The sequence below is a fragment of the Eutrigla gurnardus genome (assembly GCF_963514095.1).
Source record: "Eutrigla gurnardus genome assembly, chromosome: 12".
NCBI lineage: Eukaryota > Metazoa > Chordata > Actinopteri > Perciformes > Triglidae > Eutrigla > Eutrigla gurnardus.
The window spans coordinates 5,688,403-5,706,007 of NC_139926.1; the positions used below are offsets into that span (position 1 = coordinate 5,688,403).

A 17,605-nucleotide genomic window follows, 5' to 3' on the forward strand; every position below is an offset into this window, starting at 1 on the left:
TAACCAAATGTTTGTTTGCTTGTTCATTTAGTCATTGTGACACAGAGATTTTTCCAGTTATGCATGCTTTTTGAATAATCTGAAATGGGTTTGTTATGCTGAATATTATTTTGTAAAATTGCTTCAAATGTGCAGTTTATGGAATTTACATTTTGTTATGTTTATGTGAAGTGTTAACACAATAACTATCCGTTAGTTATCTTCCATCTGACTTTGTTTCCATCACTCACTTCTTTTCTTTCACCTCTGCTCTGCTGCAGACATGAACCGCAACAACAGCCTGGATCCGTTCTACTTTCAGCTCACTCTGTTTGTAGATTATGGGTCCCTCAGATATCTGTTCTTCAGCCTCTCTTTGCTGATCTACATGACTATAATCTCTTCTAACGTTGTCATTATTATGGCAGTCTGCCTGGAGAAGTTGCTGCATCAACCCATGTATATTTTCATCTGCTGTATGTCTTTAAACTCCCTGTACGGCTCAGCCGGCTTCTTCCCCAGGTTTCTGATGGACATTCTGTCTAACACTCATTTGATCTCACGTCCGTTATGTTTCATTCAGATTTATGTTATTTACAGCTATGCAGCATGTGAGATGATAGTTCTGGGCATCATGGCCTATGATAGATTTGTTGCTATTTGCCAGCCGTTACACTATCACAGTAAAATGACAATAGGCACGGTGAGGTATCTTGTCATTTTTGCCGTGATCTCACCTGCATGTAGTACTGGCATTTGTGTTTATCTTACTGTTAAATTGCCTTTGTGTGGAACTAGAGTGCCCAGGCTTTTTTGTTCAGTTGTTCACCTCTCCTGTGTGGACACGACTGTGAACCAGATAGCAGGTTTTTTATCCGCCACAGTAATGATCATCATCCCCCTGCTCTTTATCCTGTACACTTACCTGCACATTCTGCTTGTTTGCAGGAGAAGCTCGTCTGAATTCAGACAAAAAGCCTTACAAACGTGCCTGCCTCACATAGTGACATTTATAATCTATGTTTTTACATTGTTCTGTGAGCTTTTGCTGAGTCGTATCAAGGCTGATGAAGTTAATCCAGTTGTTATTGTTGTTCTATCCCTGGAGTTTGTGATGGTTCCCCCCATCATTAACCCTCTAATTTACGGTCTAAATCTGCCTATGATCAGAGAAGTGCTTTTTAGATTTTTTAAGATACACAAAATGCGTCCTGCTGCTTAATTCAAGACCCAACAAGCACAGAAAGAAGTTTTGAAGCTTTAATTTTGTTATTCACATAATGTACTTCTAGAATACATTAACTCCAATGAAACTGCAGTTTGTACATGTATGTATGTTCACATTCTTTTCAAAGAAATCAGAATATGCATGAAGAAAATAGACCCTAGAGCAACACATGCAACCTTGTGCCTCTTCAGTGGATGCAAGTACATTAAATGTCTATCTGCATCATAAAACCATCACATATCTCGGTATTGCTTGCTCTATCTTTGCATGCAGTTGCAACTTCCTCCTAATATCTTCAAAATAAAAGCCTCTTTTCTCAAAACAGAAACAAGAAGAAGAACTCAAATTCATATTGTCACAGAAACAATATAATACTGAACTGGACTGTAGTGAGCTACAATAAGTGTCCATACATTTAAATAATGCAGCTTTGTGATTTAAATAAAATGGGAGTAGATATTCCCGTTCCCAAAGTAAACCAACTTAAAGCAAATAAGTGACTCTGGCTGAGGACTTAATACTCTGACCATTCCTCTCAGATGACCAAAGTAATGCAAAACTCATTTAGTTTTCATATTGTCTCATTATATATTGTCTATCTCAGCTCAAAGGTCAAGGTGGCTTTAAACTGTAGTTGTTCAAATTTGGTGCTTCTGAGCACTTTTATGGCTCCTTGTCCATTCACTTTAAAGTCAGTTATTAATAAACCTCACCACAGTCGTGCAATCACTGAGGTTTATTGCAGCCCTAATTTAACATGTAAAAAAATTTATTTAATCTAATTTAATATCACGTTACGTAAACTATAACAAACCAATTTCAGCCAATAATATCACAACATCCATCCATCAATCGACCTGAATATTCTGTATTCAACCCAGCTAAACATCACTCTTCATTCAGCCTCACCACAGACTTTTCCCTTCACCCCTCCTCCTCCTCACCCAGCCTGTCACCCACTCACACCTCAGCAAGCCATCTCCACTCTCCCTCAGAGATAACATTTGTTGTGATATGACACTTTAAAGGGATAGTTCGAAATTTTGGACATAAGACCTATTTTCCAGGTCAGGTGTGTATTTACCGGCTGATTCCAAGCAGCGTGTCTTAGAGTTTTGAGTCCGACGGAGCAAAGTAAAATTCCGCTGCTGCTGAGAAACTAGTTCCTCAAAAAATGGATGATTCATGCAATGCGAGGTTAGTTTTGTTTCAAATATTATTCTATCAACACAGATATGTACATCGACAGTCTAGTGTTTTAATTGATTTGCCTCGGGTGCACTGTGGAGTGGGCAGGACTGTTTTTATTGCCTGTCTAGCTAAGAACCATTGACTTGCACTAGCCATAGCACAAGCGAACTCGGCAACTAGAAGAATTGAATGAAATGTCTTGAAAACGTCTCCAGACGTCTCGAACACACCGGCTGAGTTGGAAAATAGGTCTTATGTCCAAAATTCCGAACTATCCCTTTAAATACAATTCAATTGAAAGAATGAATTAACGGCCACCGCCACCTCAGAAGTAAGACATTCGGCAACATGCACACACACACACACACACACACACACACACACACACACACACACAATGCCTTTCACAATCTATTTCACCATGTCGCTCTTACACATATACACAAGTATGTTCTCTCTCCTCTCACTCTTTCACACACATCGTAATCTTGGCATGTTAACCAGCCGTACATGTTTATCTTGATGCCTCACTGCATGTATCACCCCGCCCACTCTTTCTTGTCCACACGCATACACAAACATTAACCTCCCCCCCTGTGGATCTCATGGGAGTCCTGCCACACATTCTTGAGTGCACACTTCATTGTAGCAGTGATTCAGAGCAGCTCATGGCCAAATAAGACGAAAACCCCCGAGCTTGGTCAGCATCTGAGTTGTTGCTGTACACAGACATGACTGCTTGTGGGTTTATGGACAATGAAAAAAAAGATTTTTATTTTTTTTATTTGTAACTTGACTCAGGATTTGAAATGGACTGGACTGAGGACTTGTAGGACTTGCCTCTCCAATCTTGGAACTTTACCTGAACTTGACTTGGATTGGTCTGTCTTGATGTAGGACTTTAACAACGTGTTGGATTTAGCTCTTGGGACTTCACTGTCCTGAATTGCACTTGATTTGAGACTTGCATGCCTTATCAAGACTTAAATGTCTTGATTATGACTTTACGTGGGAGTTGAAGGACTTGCCTGTCTTACCTTGTGTCTTGATCAGGACTAGACTTGACTTTGTTCTTGCCTGTGCTCATTTAAGCCTTGTTGTGGGACTTGCCTGTCGTAACTTTCCGAACCAAAGATTCCTTTCAGAAATAAGTTTCATATCAACCTCGTAACACACTTGCAGAAACATGCAATGTCATGTCGTTAACACGATAGCTTAGATGTAGGAAACAAAACAACATTGTTAAGGTTAGAAAAAAGACCATTGTCCGTGTTAAAATAATAACACAACAACTGTAACTAGGGCTCTTGACTGTCCTGAACCTGCACTGACTGTCCTGCACTACTTGGACATAACTTGGACTAGATTATCTTGATTTTCTGTCTTTATTTGGGATTTGACCTGATTATCTTGATTTTGAATTTAACTCTAAACTTGACTTGTGACTTGACTGTCTTGATTTAGGACTTGACCTTGGACTTGTGCATAAACAAAAGTACAATTTTCAGACATTGACATTGACATGAAGTGTTTCTGCACATTTTATTGTTATTAAGATAAGATAGTTAATATAAAGTGTATAAGAGTAAACACCAACAGCAGTGCAAAAAGGAATAGCAATAACAGCCATATAAAAGCTACAGTAGCTTTAAAACATGTTTTTGGTAGAATAAGTAATCTAAAACAGAAACAGAGTGTGGACAATGATATTGAAAAAAGAATGATACTGGACATGATATGGATATAATTGTTTTCACTATTTCACTGCCTACTCTTAAACCCAGTCTCCATGGAAATCAGGTACAATACTTGAGTAAATGTAGGCCTACTTAATAAATTGATGACCCAGAATGAACCCATGACAGCATTAACACAACAAAGAACTAAAATCCCCTACAAAATAAATTGTTCATGTTTCTGGCGACGCCTGCCTGTGTTCCTCTGTCTGATGTGACGGAATGAACTTCCTGTTGTGCGTCAGGAATCCACTGCATCAAGTTAACACGGAAATACCAGAACGCACACCGGAAAAGTGATCTCGCCTTCAGAACAAAAGCATGGCATGTGTGCTGTCTGGTTAAATTCATTTACATTTAGTTCTTCCGTTCACATCCAGTGCTTGAAGAAATACTCATGATCATTTGCTGAAGTAAAACTAGTAATACATGTGAAGGAACACACTGTTATAAGTAAAAAATTCTGCTAAAATTCTACGCTGTTCTTGAGCTAATCTGAAGGCCACATGTTTGGAGGTCTGTAGTGACTGACTCTGCAGAACTCTACATTGTCCTGAGTTGCTGTCGTTCCCAATCGCTTCCACTTTGTTATAATCCCACTGAGAGCTGACTGTGGAATATTTAGGAGTGAGGAAATTTCACTTGTAGGATCAATACAACTCTTTAACCTTTTTGATATTGAACGAAGTATATCAAAGACCATACATAAACATCAATAACTTACTGTAAATGACAGCCTCTGTATAGATTTTCATATACATGTCATATCCACCTACCTCGTGTTAAAGATATATGTACATTTGTGTGTGAATACATTGAGAGCAATGAAAAACAACAAAGTCAGAGGGTTCAAATATGAACTGATTCTGATATATGATTTTATCTAGAATAAAAATATAATAATTTAATTTGTCTAAATTTCATTTTGTCTGAATAATATAGCCATGTCAGCAAGTAGTAGGACGGGGACATTGTGAAAACAATCAAATTTGTATTAAATACACTTTCTTTCTTCTGAATATTGCAGTTTACCGGGGAAGTATTAAATACATAATTGTAGATACTTTTAAAGACTAAAATCAGTTTGATCCATTGTTCTCTTGATTAGTCAATGAAATGTATTCAAGACACGTTAAGTCGTTTTCATTGGTGGTTATCTTTAAGTTTATTTGAGACTATGTTTTTATGAATGTAGCTTATTTCATTCATTTATTTTTACTTTCGTTTTATTTCTGCAATTTGTGTCTTTTGCTCAACCCGAGGCGGTAGACTTTTGGTGAATAACTTTGGTGAAAATGGGCCTTTTTTGTTTGTCATGTTCTGAATAAAAAACTAAATAAAACTACCAGTCATTGGTGCTTTTATTTTGCAGGGTATGAACAGGATGCCATGTTATTGATGTAACTTGACTCTAGTTGGTGAAGCGACACACATCCACAAACACACACTCTCAGTCGCGGCCTCTCCTCGGACTCGTTCCCATGTTTCTGCTGCTTTTATTGGCTAAAACAAGCTAACGAACCTCCAGCCAGAACCGGACTGAACTCGGGCTCCTCTGTTTCGGTTTCTAACGTCGTCGGTCACACCGGAAGACGCGGTAGTTTTGACATTCAAACAGTTGTATGACGTTGTTTGCGGAGGAGAGCTGCCGCTAGATTTTAATTCTGGAGTGACTCCGCGGGCGGATCCAAACCGCAGCACGTTAGCTAACTTAACGGGCAGCATCATCGGTTGTGTTCACCGGGTTTGACAGCCATGGCAGGAAGACAGACAGCTCTCGGTCTGCTCGTCCTGGTGTGTTTGAGTTTCCACCGCGGAGGCTCCTTCAACCTGGATGTGGACAAACCTTCCGTGTTCTCCGGACCGCAGGGCAGCTACTTCGGCTTCTCGGTGGACTTCTTCAAGCCCCCGAACAACCAGAAGTAAGACGACGACGATGATGATGATGATGATGATGATGATGATGACGATGATGATGATGATTATCAGTTTCTAATGATCAGTCAGAGCTAAGCTACTGGTTTTCAGCGGTTGAAGAAGTACTCTGATCCATTACTTATTGTAGTAAAAGTAGTAATATTGTATTCTTATTTTTTTCAAAAGGCACAAAAGTATCAGGCTTCAAATACTTTAAAAAGTACTAATTTTGTAGTATAAAATATATGCTATTATTGAATTAATGTGTTCATTACTATAATGGTGCAGCTGGTGGAGGTGGAGCTCATTTTAACTACTTTATGCGCTGCTGAGTAGTTAAATATCTAATTATATATCATTATTGATTTGTTGATAAGATTTAAATAAATAAAATAAATGTAGTGCGGTAAAAGTACAATATTTACCTCTGCAATATAGTGGAGTTGAAGAAATGGGAAAATAATAATAAAAAAAATAGAAATAATAGAATTGAATGAAAACACTCAAGTAGCCCAATGTAAAAATAGTTGAAGTAGTCTACGTGAGTAAATATACTGAGTTACATTCCACTGTGTTTAAAATATTTGAACTTCATTGTGAGTAAATGCACATAAAAATAAAATGGTGAAAAGAGCTGAACCCCAAATGTGGTATATCCTCCTCAGTGTGCCATCAAAGGAATAATTATTGATGATTATTGACCATGTATCTTCCAGCGGATCCAATAGGCTTTTAAAGGAGTTCACTCATTACATAAAGGCATCCTTCAGTTTAATCATATTCAACGTAAACACATCTGGAGTTATGTGGCTTTACCAGGGGGCTATTGCACAAAACCTACAAAAGGGATTAAGCTGGGATTTCCCAGTCATCCTGGCTAAAGTAATCCGTGATCCAGGTGCACGAAATCCTGTTGCATATGTTATGGAATAAGTTACCATGGAGATTTATCCTGTAGAGCTAGCCTGCTGCAGACCAGGCTAACAGCCAGGACCTATCAATCTTATCTGTATCTCAGTCACTTTAATAATAATAATAATAATAATAATAATGGATTGGATTTGTATGGCGCTTTTCAAGACACTCAAAGCGCTCTGACAGGGTTCCATTCATTCACACACAGTCATACCGGTGGTGGTAAACTACGTCAGTAGCCACAGCTACTGACGGAAACCAACGTGCTCAATACAGTTATTCTACTGCTCGTTACATATACCATTCAGGAAGTAGCCTGCTGTCATTATTTAAACATTCTACATTCAATCACCATATTTTCATACATTTTATTAAATTCTACAGATCGCCATTGTCACAGTTATAATTGTGTTCACGAAGCTGTTCATATTGTTTAGCAGCGGTTTTTACCTCGCATCAGTTTAAGACCGGCGGTCCGACAGCCAGACTGTGAGGCCCCCTCGCTTCCTCTCTTTCCTTTAAAGGCCCCCACACACCGCCCAGACGTCCAACTGCCTTATCCGACCACTCTCCGCCCACTCTGTTGCCTCTCGTCTGACCCGTTCGGCAGAAAAGTTGCGTTATATACACCGCTTCGACGTGCTTCCGACACCACAGCAGCGTGTACGTTCTGCGCTTGCGCGAGATGCAATAAGCCTCCTTAACAGCGGGTGGCGCTGGTCTCGTGCCAGTACTCCAAAACAGGAAAACAGGAAATGACGGAACGGAGTGCAGATAAAAACAATGCACACACAGTCTTGGTTCAGTATTCGTCGCGTTGTGTGCTCTCGGGCTCATTATTTTACAAAGACGTCGTCTCAGTAGGGAAGGAGTAATACGGAGTTTACCATCGTCACTTCCGCCCCGCCCACACACCGCCATTGGATACTCTGATTCGCTAGCACACCGCCAATCAGAGTATCCAATGGCTCAGACGTCCAACAGCCCACCTCCTCAGACTTCGCATGCTCAGTCTGATCAGACAACGTCCGCGCGGCTCTGAAAGCTTCCGACGCAGCTGTACACACCAAACATATGTGTTCCCGACCTCGTCCGAGCCTCTCCAAACGCTTCAGACGTCCAACGGTTGGGCCGGTGTGTTCCTGCCTTTAGACTGCCTTTTCGGTCAGTCTGAAAGCTTGCCGAGGCGGAAAGGCGTAACAGAATATTACCCCTCTGAGACGCCAACGGAGGTCGTCACAGAGCCGCATCAGAGGCGAGAGGCGTTCTATCTAAACGCTCCGAGCACCCAAGGCGGAAAAGATGTGACGTAGTGAAGACGCGTTACCAGGGCGACACGCCTCTGGAGGATGTAACATTTAGATCAGAAGAAGATAAAACGCCGGTAGTTGCTCGTACGAGGCCGCCGTTATACGCATCGACATGTTTATGATGCAGCAACTTCACTTGTGGAAGAGTCGCGTAAATAAGCGAGACAAGCAAAAGTGTATCTTTCATTGCTGTTTTGATGCATCAAGCTGATCAGATTTCTGACACTCATTGAATACGTCACGCGGCCGACGAGTTCATAGACGAGACAGCGGCCATGCTGTGGGACGTCTCACTCGTTCCACTACAGCAGGTTGCTATCTAAACACAGACAAACAAAGTTCTATCTAAACGCTCCGGTTTGCAGTATATTTTGACTCGCTTTTTCACCATTACAATGGAATCGTCTGTCTCAAAGGGGCTTGTGATTCTGGGTGTTATGTATTGATACACCACTCGGGGCACTGTTATTAAGTTTGAGTTTGCCTTGTGTGTTCCTCCCCAGTTACCTTACCTGTCAAAGTTGTTACATATAGTATTTGAGCACCTGATTAAAGCGCTACAGTAACAATATAACATAGTCTGGTTCATTTAGAGACAGAACCTCTTTTTACGGAGGAGCTTGACCTCCTCATACGCCTCCATCAGAAGCTCGTGCTCAGTTTGTCGCCATTGTGAATTTGGGATCTGCATCAGTGAGTCAGTGATGATCTCGGGGTCTAGTTGACTCTCCAGGATTAGTTGCTCCTGGCTTGACTTAGTCGCTGCTCTTCATCCTGGTTTGGCCTTTGTGCAGCCAAATAATCCAGACTGCTCTCACTAGGATATGTTGAACCCAGCTTAGTTAGTTATCCTGGACATCCAAATTCTGTTTTTGTGCAATAGCCTTCAGAGCAGGAAAGGGATGTACACAACGCAGTATTTGTCTCTGAAGAAGTATTAAGTTGCCTAAAATGGAAATTTTCAAGTAAAATACCATGAATATGTACTTAGTTCATACAGTGTCATTATAACATGTGATAGTCTGTCGTTTTCCTGTTCTCATTTCCTGCCGAGTATCTGCTTTAAAAAGATAGCGAAGAGGCAACAAACAAAGTTTTTTTATTATTCTGTCACTAAAAACAGCAGTGAGATGTGTCATTTTGTGAACTTTTAATGTTTTATTTCTGTGTCTTGTAATCACACATGATTACAAGACACAGCTGAACATTCTAGTCAGAAAAGAAAGCCATCTTTAAGAACATAATATACATTGACATAATTTCACGTAATAGGTTTATGTGCACAGTCCACAGTGTCAAAGCAAATGTGTGCTGAATAGAAAAAAAGAAAAGAAAGTTAATCCTGATGAAGCGTTTTTTTTATTGAGTCGTACCAAGTAAAACATTAATTTCTAAAAATATATGTGAGCAAGCAACACATCCTTTTCAGATGTGTTGAAGGGTTCAATGAGTTTTTGTTTTATTTTGTTTTAATCTAAATCAATCATTGAAATGGACTTCTTGTCAAGAGCATGGTGTCTAACTATGTAATTAATTGTAATCCTGCCCTTTTGCTCCCCAGCCAAGTTGGGAAGATATATCCTGTTTCACCCTGCAAGTAAACAAATACTATATTTCTTACAGCTCTGTGCGGAACCTACAACATCACTACTTTTGGTCAAGTTGTGTTTATTGTGGATTTTAGTGATGAAACCACAGATAGGTGATACATTAAAAGGAAACATTAAGGATCTTTTCACACTGCAAAGACCGAAGCAAGGTTCCTTTTTTTTGTTAAGTTCATTCAGTTTTGGTTTCACGTTGCCAAAATAATGATGAAGAAGAAGAGGTGACGCCACCCATTTCTTACCCTCTTGTCCCCTACACTCTGTCGTTGTCCCCTACACTCTGTCGTTGTCCCCTACACTCTGTCGTTGTCACCTACAGCCTGTCGTTGTCCCCTACACTCTGTCTTTGTTACCTACAGCCTGTCGTTGTCCCTACACTCTGTCGTTGTTACCTACAGCCTGTCGTTGTTACCTACACTCTGTCGTTGTTACCTACACTCTGTCGTTGTCCCCTACACTCTGTCGTTGTCCCCTGTGTCGTTGTCCCCTACACTCTGTCGTTGTCCCCTACACTCCATCGTTGTCCCCTACAGCCTGTCGTTGTTACCTACACTCTGTCGTTGTTACCTACAGCCTGTCGTTGTTAACTACACTCTGTCGTTGTCCCCTACACTCTATCGTTGTCCCCTACACTCTGTCGTTGTCCCCTACACTCTGTCGTTGTTACCTACAGCCTGTCGTTGTCCCCTACACTCTGTCGTTGTTACCTACAGCCTGTCGTTGTTACCTACACTCTGTCATTGTCCCCTACACTCTGTCGTTGTCCCCTACACTCTGTCGTTGTCCCCTACACTCTGTCGTTGTCCCCAACAGCTTGTCGTTGTTACCTACACTCTGTCGTTGTTACCTACACTCTGTCGTTGTCCCCTACACTCTGTCGTTGTTACCTACAGCCTGTCGTTGTCATCTGCGTCCCATCGTTGTCACCTTCAGCCTGTTGTCTGTCGTTGTGGTCACCTATGTCTGTTGTTGGCGTCCTGTCATCGTCACTTGCGTCCCGTCGGTGTCACATAAGCCCCGTCATATTCACTTCTGTCCCGCTGTCATCACCTTCACCTGCTGAGGTCAAGCTACCGGTTCTTTAATGAACAGTATCATTCCTTTATTACAGACCAAAGGATGTAAATTGTAGGTAAAATCAAACCCTTACTTCCACTTCCTCTTCCTCCTCTCATTCATCAGGTCAGAAGTTCTGGTCGGAGCTCCTCGAGCAAACACCTCCTCCCCCAGCAGCGTTGAGGAGAGGGGGGCGGTGTACAGCTGTCCCTGGAAGAGCTCAGCCTGCCAGCCGCTGCAGTTTGACATCTCAGGTACCAGAAACTTTTATGCTTTAGGGCAGAAATCTAGTTTGTACTGTGATCACGTGGAGTGTAGTCTTGATTACGTGTCGGATGAACCTACGGTCTTATTCGTAATATTTCATTTTAGGAGTACTGCTTGGTTTGAGGCTTTCTTAAAGGTGACGGGGTATAGAGTTAACACACAAGGCATGGGCGGTGATGTGGGTCAATAGGGACCCTGTGGCCCACTAATATGTTAATCTGGCCTCAGCTGTTGTGCTCTATGAAAGCTGAAACTACAGCATGTTGAGTATTTTAGAGTATTAAACCAGTTAAAATGAGGTGAACTGAGCTTTTCAACAGTGATGTAAGCTGACAGTAAAGATATGGCCCAAAATCTTCTATCCCGATATAGGTAATTTAAGATGATAATCACAATATATATCACTATAAAGCATGTTTTGTATTTAATTCTACATCACAAGGCTGCAAAAGCAACAGGGATTAATTGTAAAACAAAGCGGCATCTGCTGGAATGTCAATGAGAGTTGAGGACCTCTCGGCGGTGAACGATATGCTATATAAGCCGACAGATTCAGTGTTTTTCTGTGAACGAGACCAGAGAATATTTGGTTCAAACTGATCCTAATTGTTCTTTCTGAAGTCACCACGTTTCATTTCATGTGGAGTTAAATTTTAAAAATAGCCTTTTATTTGTTCGAGTGCTTCTCTCCAAATGCCCTCAACCAGCTTTAAAAGTGACGCATTTTCTTTTTACATAAGTGCTGTGTGGAGGATCTAATTCATGCTGATGTGCAGCAGATTGGATTGTGTGGATTTAAAAAAGAGACTGATAATAAACATTTGGAAAATCAACCGATGAATATAAGTTTTAATATTGAGAACAGAGTTTGGTGGGGTGGTGCTAACACTTCTTGTTATTCATAATGACATGTCATTTAAAGAAAACTGAATGTTTACATAATAAACCTTTTTAGAAGAGAAATGAGCTGTAGTCATTTAAACATACCGGTAGTTGGATTACAAATTAGGCTATGATACTTTCATTCACACAAAGTATTGAGAAAAAAAGAAACATTGTGGTATCACTAGTGGAATCTGTATTATAAAATTTAAAATGATACCCAGGGATGATTAATTTGTCGAATTAATGCATTTTTAACTTATTAACGCTGTTGGCTCTCTGGTTGGGACGTTCAAGTATAAACACAAAGATTGAACAATCAATAAACACGCAGCCTCATAATACTTCCAAGATATACCTTTAGGGTGGACCAGCACTATTTTCCTTTAAGTGACAAGATGCTCCTCTGAGTCTCTTAGCTTTTTATCTTTATTCATTATTTTAACTGCGTAACTAATAGCATGGTCAAATAGTTAATTATTATTAGCAAACACAAAGTTGAATGTTTTCAAAGTTATTGTTAGAACTGCATTGTTATTATTAAGTACTCATATAAGTACTCGGCATGGGAAAGTCGGGAAATTTAAGTATTTGTAAGAAAGTGGTATTGGTGCATCCCTATTTGTAGAGGCTTCCAATTCTGGTGCATACCCCTTCTGTCTGCCTTGATCTTTCTGTACCCACAACAATATACAGAGAAAATGGGGATGTTTCGGGTATATTTATGAATGGTGATTAATAGTGATGAATCCACAGCTACCCTGTTATTAATCTGAATCGAATGGTTTGACAGCCCTAATTCAAATTTAAGGATTCTCATTTCCTTTTATTTATGTGCTTATAAACCAAGAGTGACATGCTAGTTGGACCGTCGGTCACTCAGAGCCACTTGGTCATTTTCCTGTATAATAACAGACGACGGCAGCCTTCCCAGTCTGATAAGCAAATAAGGATTCACCTCAGCAGGTTTCTCGTGTCGGGACACATTCAGGAATGTGTGGTGAAGCAGGAGGTGTGTGGACTTGTCCCTGGACTCTGTGAGGAGGCAAACTCCTCTGTATTCAGTGAATATATGAATACAGTAACGTTTATATTTGATGATATTTATTCTTGCAAAGACATTTCAGAAAGTCAGAAAGTGTCCAAGGTTTCATCCTTGTATTGGCTTCCAGCAGTGTACACATTTTCCTGTGTTAATTTGTTGCTCTCTTGAGACAAACTGACACTTATAAGTGTTACAAATGCTTTTAGAGTAACAGTCAAAAGTTTGAACACACCTTCTCATTCAATGGTTTTTCATTATTATATAAATTGTAGATTCATGTTGAAGACAACAACTATGAAGAAACACATATGGAATTAAGTAGTTAACAAAAAAACTGAATATGTTTTATATTTTATATTTTTCAAAGTAGCCACCCTTTGATGACAGCTTTGACGCTCTTGGCCTTCTCTCAGTCAGACGCATGCGGTCGTCACTCCGAATGGTTTTCCAACAGTCATGGAGGAGTTCCCCGAGGTGCTGAGCACTTTTTGGCTGCTTTGTCTTCACTCTGCGGTCCAACTCATCCCAAACCACCTCACTTGGCTTTAGGTCGGGTGATTGTGGAGGCCAGGTCATCTGACGCAGCCCTCAATCACGCTCCTTCTTGGTTAAATAGCCCTTACATGGACTGGAGGTGTGTTTGGGGTCATTGTCCTGTTGGAAAAACAAATGATGGTCCCACTAAGCACAAATGGGATGACATGTCACTGCAGAAGGCTGTGGTAGCCATGCTGGTCAATTGGGCCTTGAATTTTTAATCAATCACTGGTCAGTGTCACCAGCATGTCTGCATCTCATGCCATTGAGGCACAGTGCCAAAACATAAATTCAGAAGTTACTTCAAGCCCACAAATACTGTATAGGGACACATATACACACTCTAAATCCCGGCAGCTGCAGTCGGCTCAGCTGGTTGTTTGCAGGTTATCAGCGCTCATTGGGCGTGGACAGTATTGCCACATAATAAAGATTTAAGTCAGATTATTATCTGGTTGTGAAAGGTGTAATCAAAAAACATGTATGAGCCTCTACTGAAACACTGCAGCCTCTCCGTAACAACTGATGACAAAAACCCAGTGACTTATAGCTTTCACAACCCGTCAACAGTCATTCTTCAAGAGTAGCTGTGTGTGAGACTTGTGTCTAATTGAGTACAAAGAAGAACTAATGCCTCAGTAGAAACCAGGAAGAGAAGAGTCGAAACAAGCCAGGTGTTTTATACAGAAAGTAATATGACAAGATGTAAATTACCTTTAATAACCTCAGGGCAAGAGTTGTAGCACCAATCTACTGATGCCCTAAAGGGACACACTTTATTCTTCATTATTTAAACTGTATTTGGAGTCCACACAAAGAATAATAAGAATATATAACAACAATTAAAACAATTTAAAATCAAACAGTGTCAATAAAATAAAACCAGGCAAATGTAGGAACAGAAAGTGAAAGTGCTCAACATTTATAACAACTTCTGGTCTTTTGTTCTCTAGAAATACTGTAATGTTTTGAACATAGCAACTGTTGTTCTAGATTCACTGAACAAAAATATAAGCACTTTTGTGTTCACTCCAATGGCACATCGCTCAAAACTTGTGGCATTGTATTGTGTGTCTGCACATTTTATTGTGACCAGCCCAACACACACCAATAATAGAGTTGGGTGGAGTCTGCCAACATGAAGGATATTTGTAGAGGTGGGAGGGGGAGCGTTTGTTCTCTAGAAAGCTCATGTGTTGGCAGAGTTGAGAGCTTTAGACACCGGGATGTGATTGGATAAACAACAAGGAAATTGTGAAATATGCCTCTGCATACAATATCTTGCACCAAAACTCTTCATGCCAGCAGTGATGCAAATTTGCGATAGGAAGGAAAATATATTGGATTTGATATAAAAATACAAATGAATGGATTTCTTGGTATGAAAGCCCATTCATTGATGACTCTAAAATGTCTCGTAGGTGTGAACGTGAGTGTGAATGGTTGTCTGTCTCTACATGTCGGCCCTGGCGACCTGTCCAGGTGAACCCTGCCTTCCCCCAATGTCAGCTGGGATCGGCTCCAGCCGCCCCGCGACCCTGAATACAGGATAAGCGGTAGACAATGGATGGACGTATATCTCAATCCCTATGTCATTTATTTATCAATTGTGTCCAGCATTCACATTCTGTGTGAAAGTATTCATGACAAAGAACCCACAGCCCCTGGTATCAAAACCAAAATCCTTTTTCGTTGTCCAGCAGGACATTTTACAGTGTAAATAACTACCTGGCAGTGCTTTCTGGTGAACAAAATGTTTCTGAATTCAACCCACTCTATATTCCAGTTTCTTTTAAGTTACTTTATCTATACACCAATATAGATATATTAACAATAAGCTAATATGGTCTGATATGTGGGCCTGGCTGGTTCTCTCCCGGCTGTAACAGCAGCAGATGAATACGTGTTTAACTCAAGCCTTCATGCTGTGTGCTGTTCAGACATGTTATTTCCATAAAAGGTGAATTTGTCTGACAGCCTCAATAAATCTCCTGCAGTACAGCATTTCTACAGGATGTTTAACCTCCAGCAGCCTGATACCAAAGCCAGCAAGCAGATGGCCGGCTGAAGTGCCTTTGAGCAAGACTCTGATGTCCTGCAGGCTCTATAGGCACTGGCACCTTTAATACTGATTATCCTGGAAGAAACTGATGGACTTATGTTGTTGCCCCTGGCTTTAATGCTTTTAGTGAGTGGCCTAGTTAGTGTGTGTGTGTGTGTGTGTGTGTGTGTGTGTGTGTGTGTGTGTGTGTGTGTGTGTGTGTGTGTGTGTGTGTGTGTGTGTGTGTGTGTGTGTGTGTGTGTGTGTGTGTGTGTGTGTGTGTGTGTTCTCCCACAATGGAGGCCTTTGTTGTTGTTGTTGTAACCTACGTGATTGCTGGCCAAAGCTTTACTGGACCAGAGAACAGACTGAAAACCAACTGGAATTCTGTGTGTGTGTGTGTGTGTGTGTGTGTGTGTGTGTGTGTGTGTGTGTGTGTGTGTGTGTGTGTGTGTGTGTGTGTGTGTGTGTGTGTGTGTGTGTGTGTGTGTGTGTGTGTGTGTGTGTGTGTGTGTGTGTGTTGACTCTGACTCAGCGTGTTAGTCCCTCCTATTCTGGCTGTCTAACGATGCACCACAAGCTTTTTTTAAAAAGGTTTTATTCCAGGAATAAATGCTGCTGCTTTATCAGGCAGCAGGAAGTGAATGTGTGTGTGTAAATAAAGATATGGATGTGGCTCAGGCCCCTCTGTGTTATGTTGCATACATTATTATGTAAACAAGTATTTTTCTCTCAGTTTCTGAAAGTAATATCTTTATCTCCATTCTGTTTAATGTTCTTTTTATACTCATTTTCAATAGAAACAGAAAAATATGTTGTGAATTGATGCATTAAAATGTGATCAGGAGGTTTTAACCTTCAGCAGACTGAAGACTGTAGCCTGTAGCTGTGTTGTTGAGCTGAAGAGTTAAAGGAGTTCAAGATAAACATCATTTAAAAAAGATATATATCTGTCATCCAGATGATGTGCAGTCATTAGGATAATTAGTGAAACGGCCACTTACACGTTACATCTCATTCACATATATTTGCATGCAATATTTACTCATTGACTTTCTGGCTAATTTAGATAGAAGTATAAATTGCGCTTGGCTATCGGCCACCAGGCAAGTGGCTCTCCTCCATGAAGGATTGCTTCCTCCTGGAAATACCTGGTGATTTGACTGTCTGCACGGAGTTGCATCGGTATGGGAGAATCACGCCTCATTTTCCCTTCTCTGAGGAGCTATCATCGGTTAGACTGGTGAAGTGCTTCTTCTCAGTGTCAGTGTTCTGATTGATTTGATTGGTCAGGACTAAAAGGCTACAATGACGTGATGCTTTTGCTCTGTGCAGAGACCTGGGTGTTAAGAACGTTTTTTAAGAGTTAATGTAAAGTTGCAGTGTGTGTGTTCCAGGTTAAATAGTGTCAGAGAGAGGGAGCGGGGCTCTGAGTGAGTTCAGCGTCCTGATGGCTTGGGGGAAGAAGCTGTTGCTCATTCTGGTAGAACTAGCCCGGATGCTCTGGAGGCTTCTACCAGATGCCAATGGTGCAAAAAGGTGGTGGGAGGGGTCCTCAATGATGTTTGTAGCTTTCTTGACACAGCCGTCCATGTAAATGTCAGACACACCAATGATTTTCTCAGCAGTTTTTACCTCTCTGTATTGTCTTGTGTTTTCTAAATGGTGTCCAGCTCAATCAGATGTAGCCTATGCTAACATTGTAGCTGCTCCATCAACTTTCAAAATAACATCATCCTGACATGAATACGGCATCAATGTTGTTTGTACCATAGGCAGTCTCTGGTTTACACATAGTCTGGCGTCGGTCTCTGTACTATATGTATGTGAGGTTACAATATGTGTGGCCTCCATTTCTGATTTATTGAAGACAGGAAGAGAATCTCAACCTTGA

The 17,605-nt window shown here is 40.8% G+C and overlaps 2 protein-coding genes across 2 annotated transcripts in view; both read left to right on the top strand.

Moving 5' to 3' along the window:
- Positions 1 to 232: 232 nt before the first annotated feature.
- Positions 233 to 1,201, top strand: LOC311022232 (olfactory receptor 10A3-like; the record flags this gene model as incomplete). The annotated part of the gene is made up of 1 exon (XM_084023339.1): positions 233 to 1,201. Exon 1 carries the CDS (start codon positions 263 to 265, stop codon positions 1,199 to 1,201), a length of 939 nt encoding a protein of 312 aa, XP_083879465.1. The 5' UTR covers positions 233 to 262.
- A 4,377-nt stretch (positions 1,202 to 5,578) lies between these two features.
- Positions 5,579 to 17,605, top strand: part of itgav (integrin, alpha V) — a 52,847-nt gene continuing 40,820 nt past the window's right edge. Inside the window, exons 1-2 of the mRNA XM_084023624.1 lie at positions 5,579 to 6,056; positions 11,066 to 11,193. Of these exons, the coding sequence (XP_083879750.1) occupies positions 5,890 to 6,056; positions 11,066 to 11,193 (295 nt within the window). The 5' untranslated portion in view covers positions 5,579 to 5,889. The remainder of the gene's footprint in view (positions 6,057 to 11,065; positions 11,194 to 17,605) is intronic.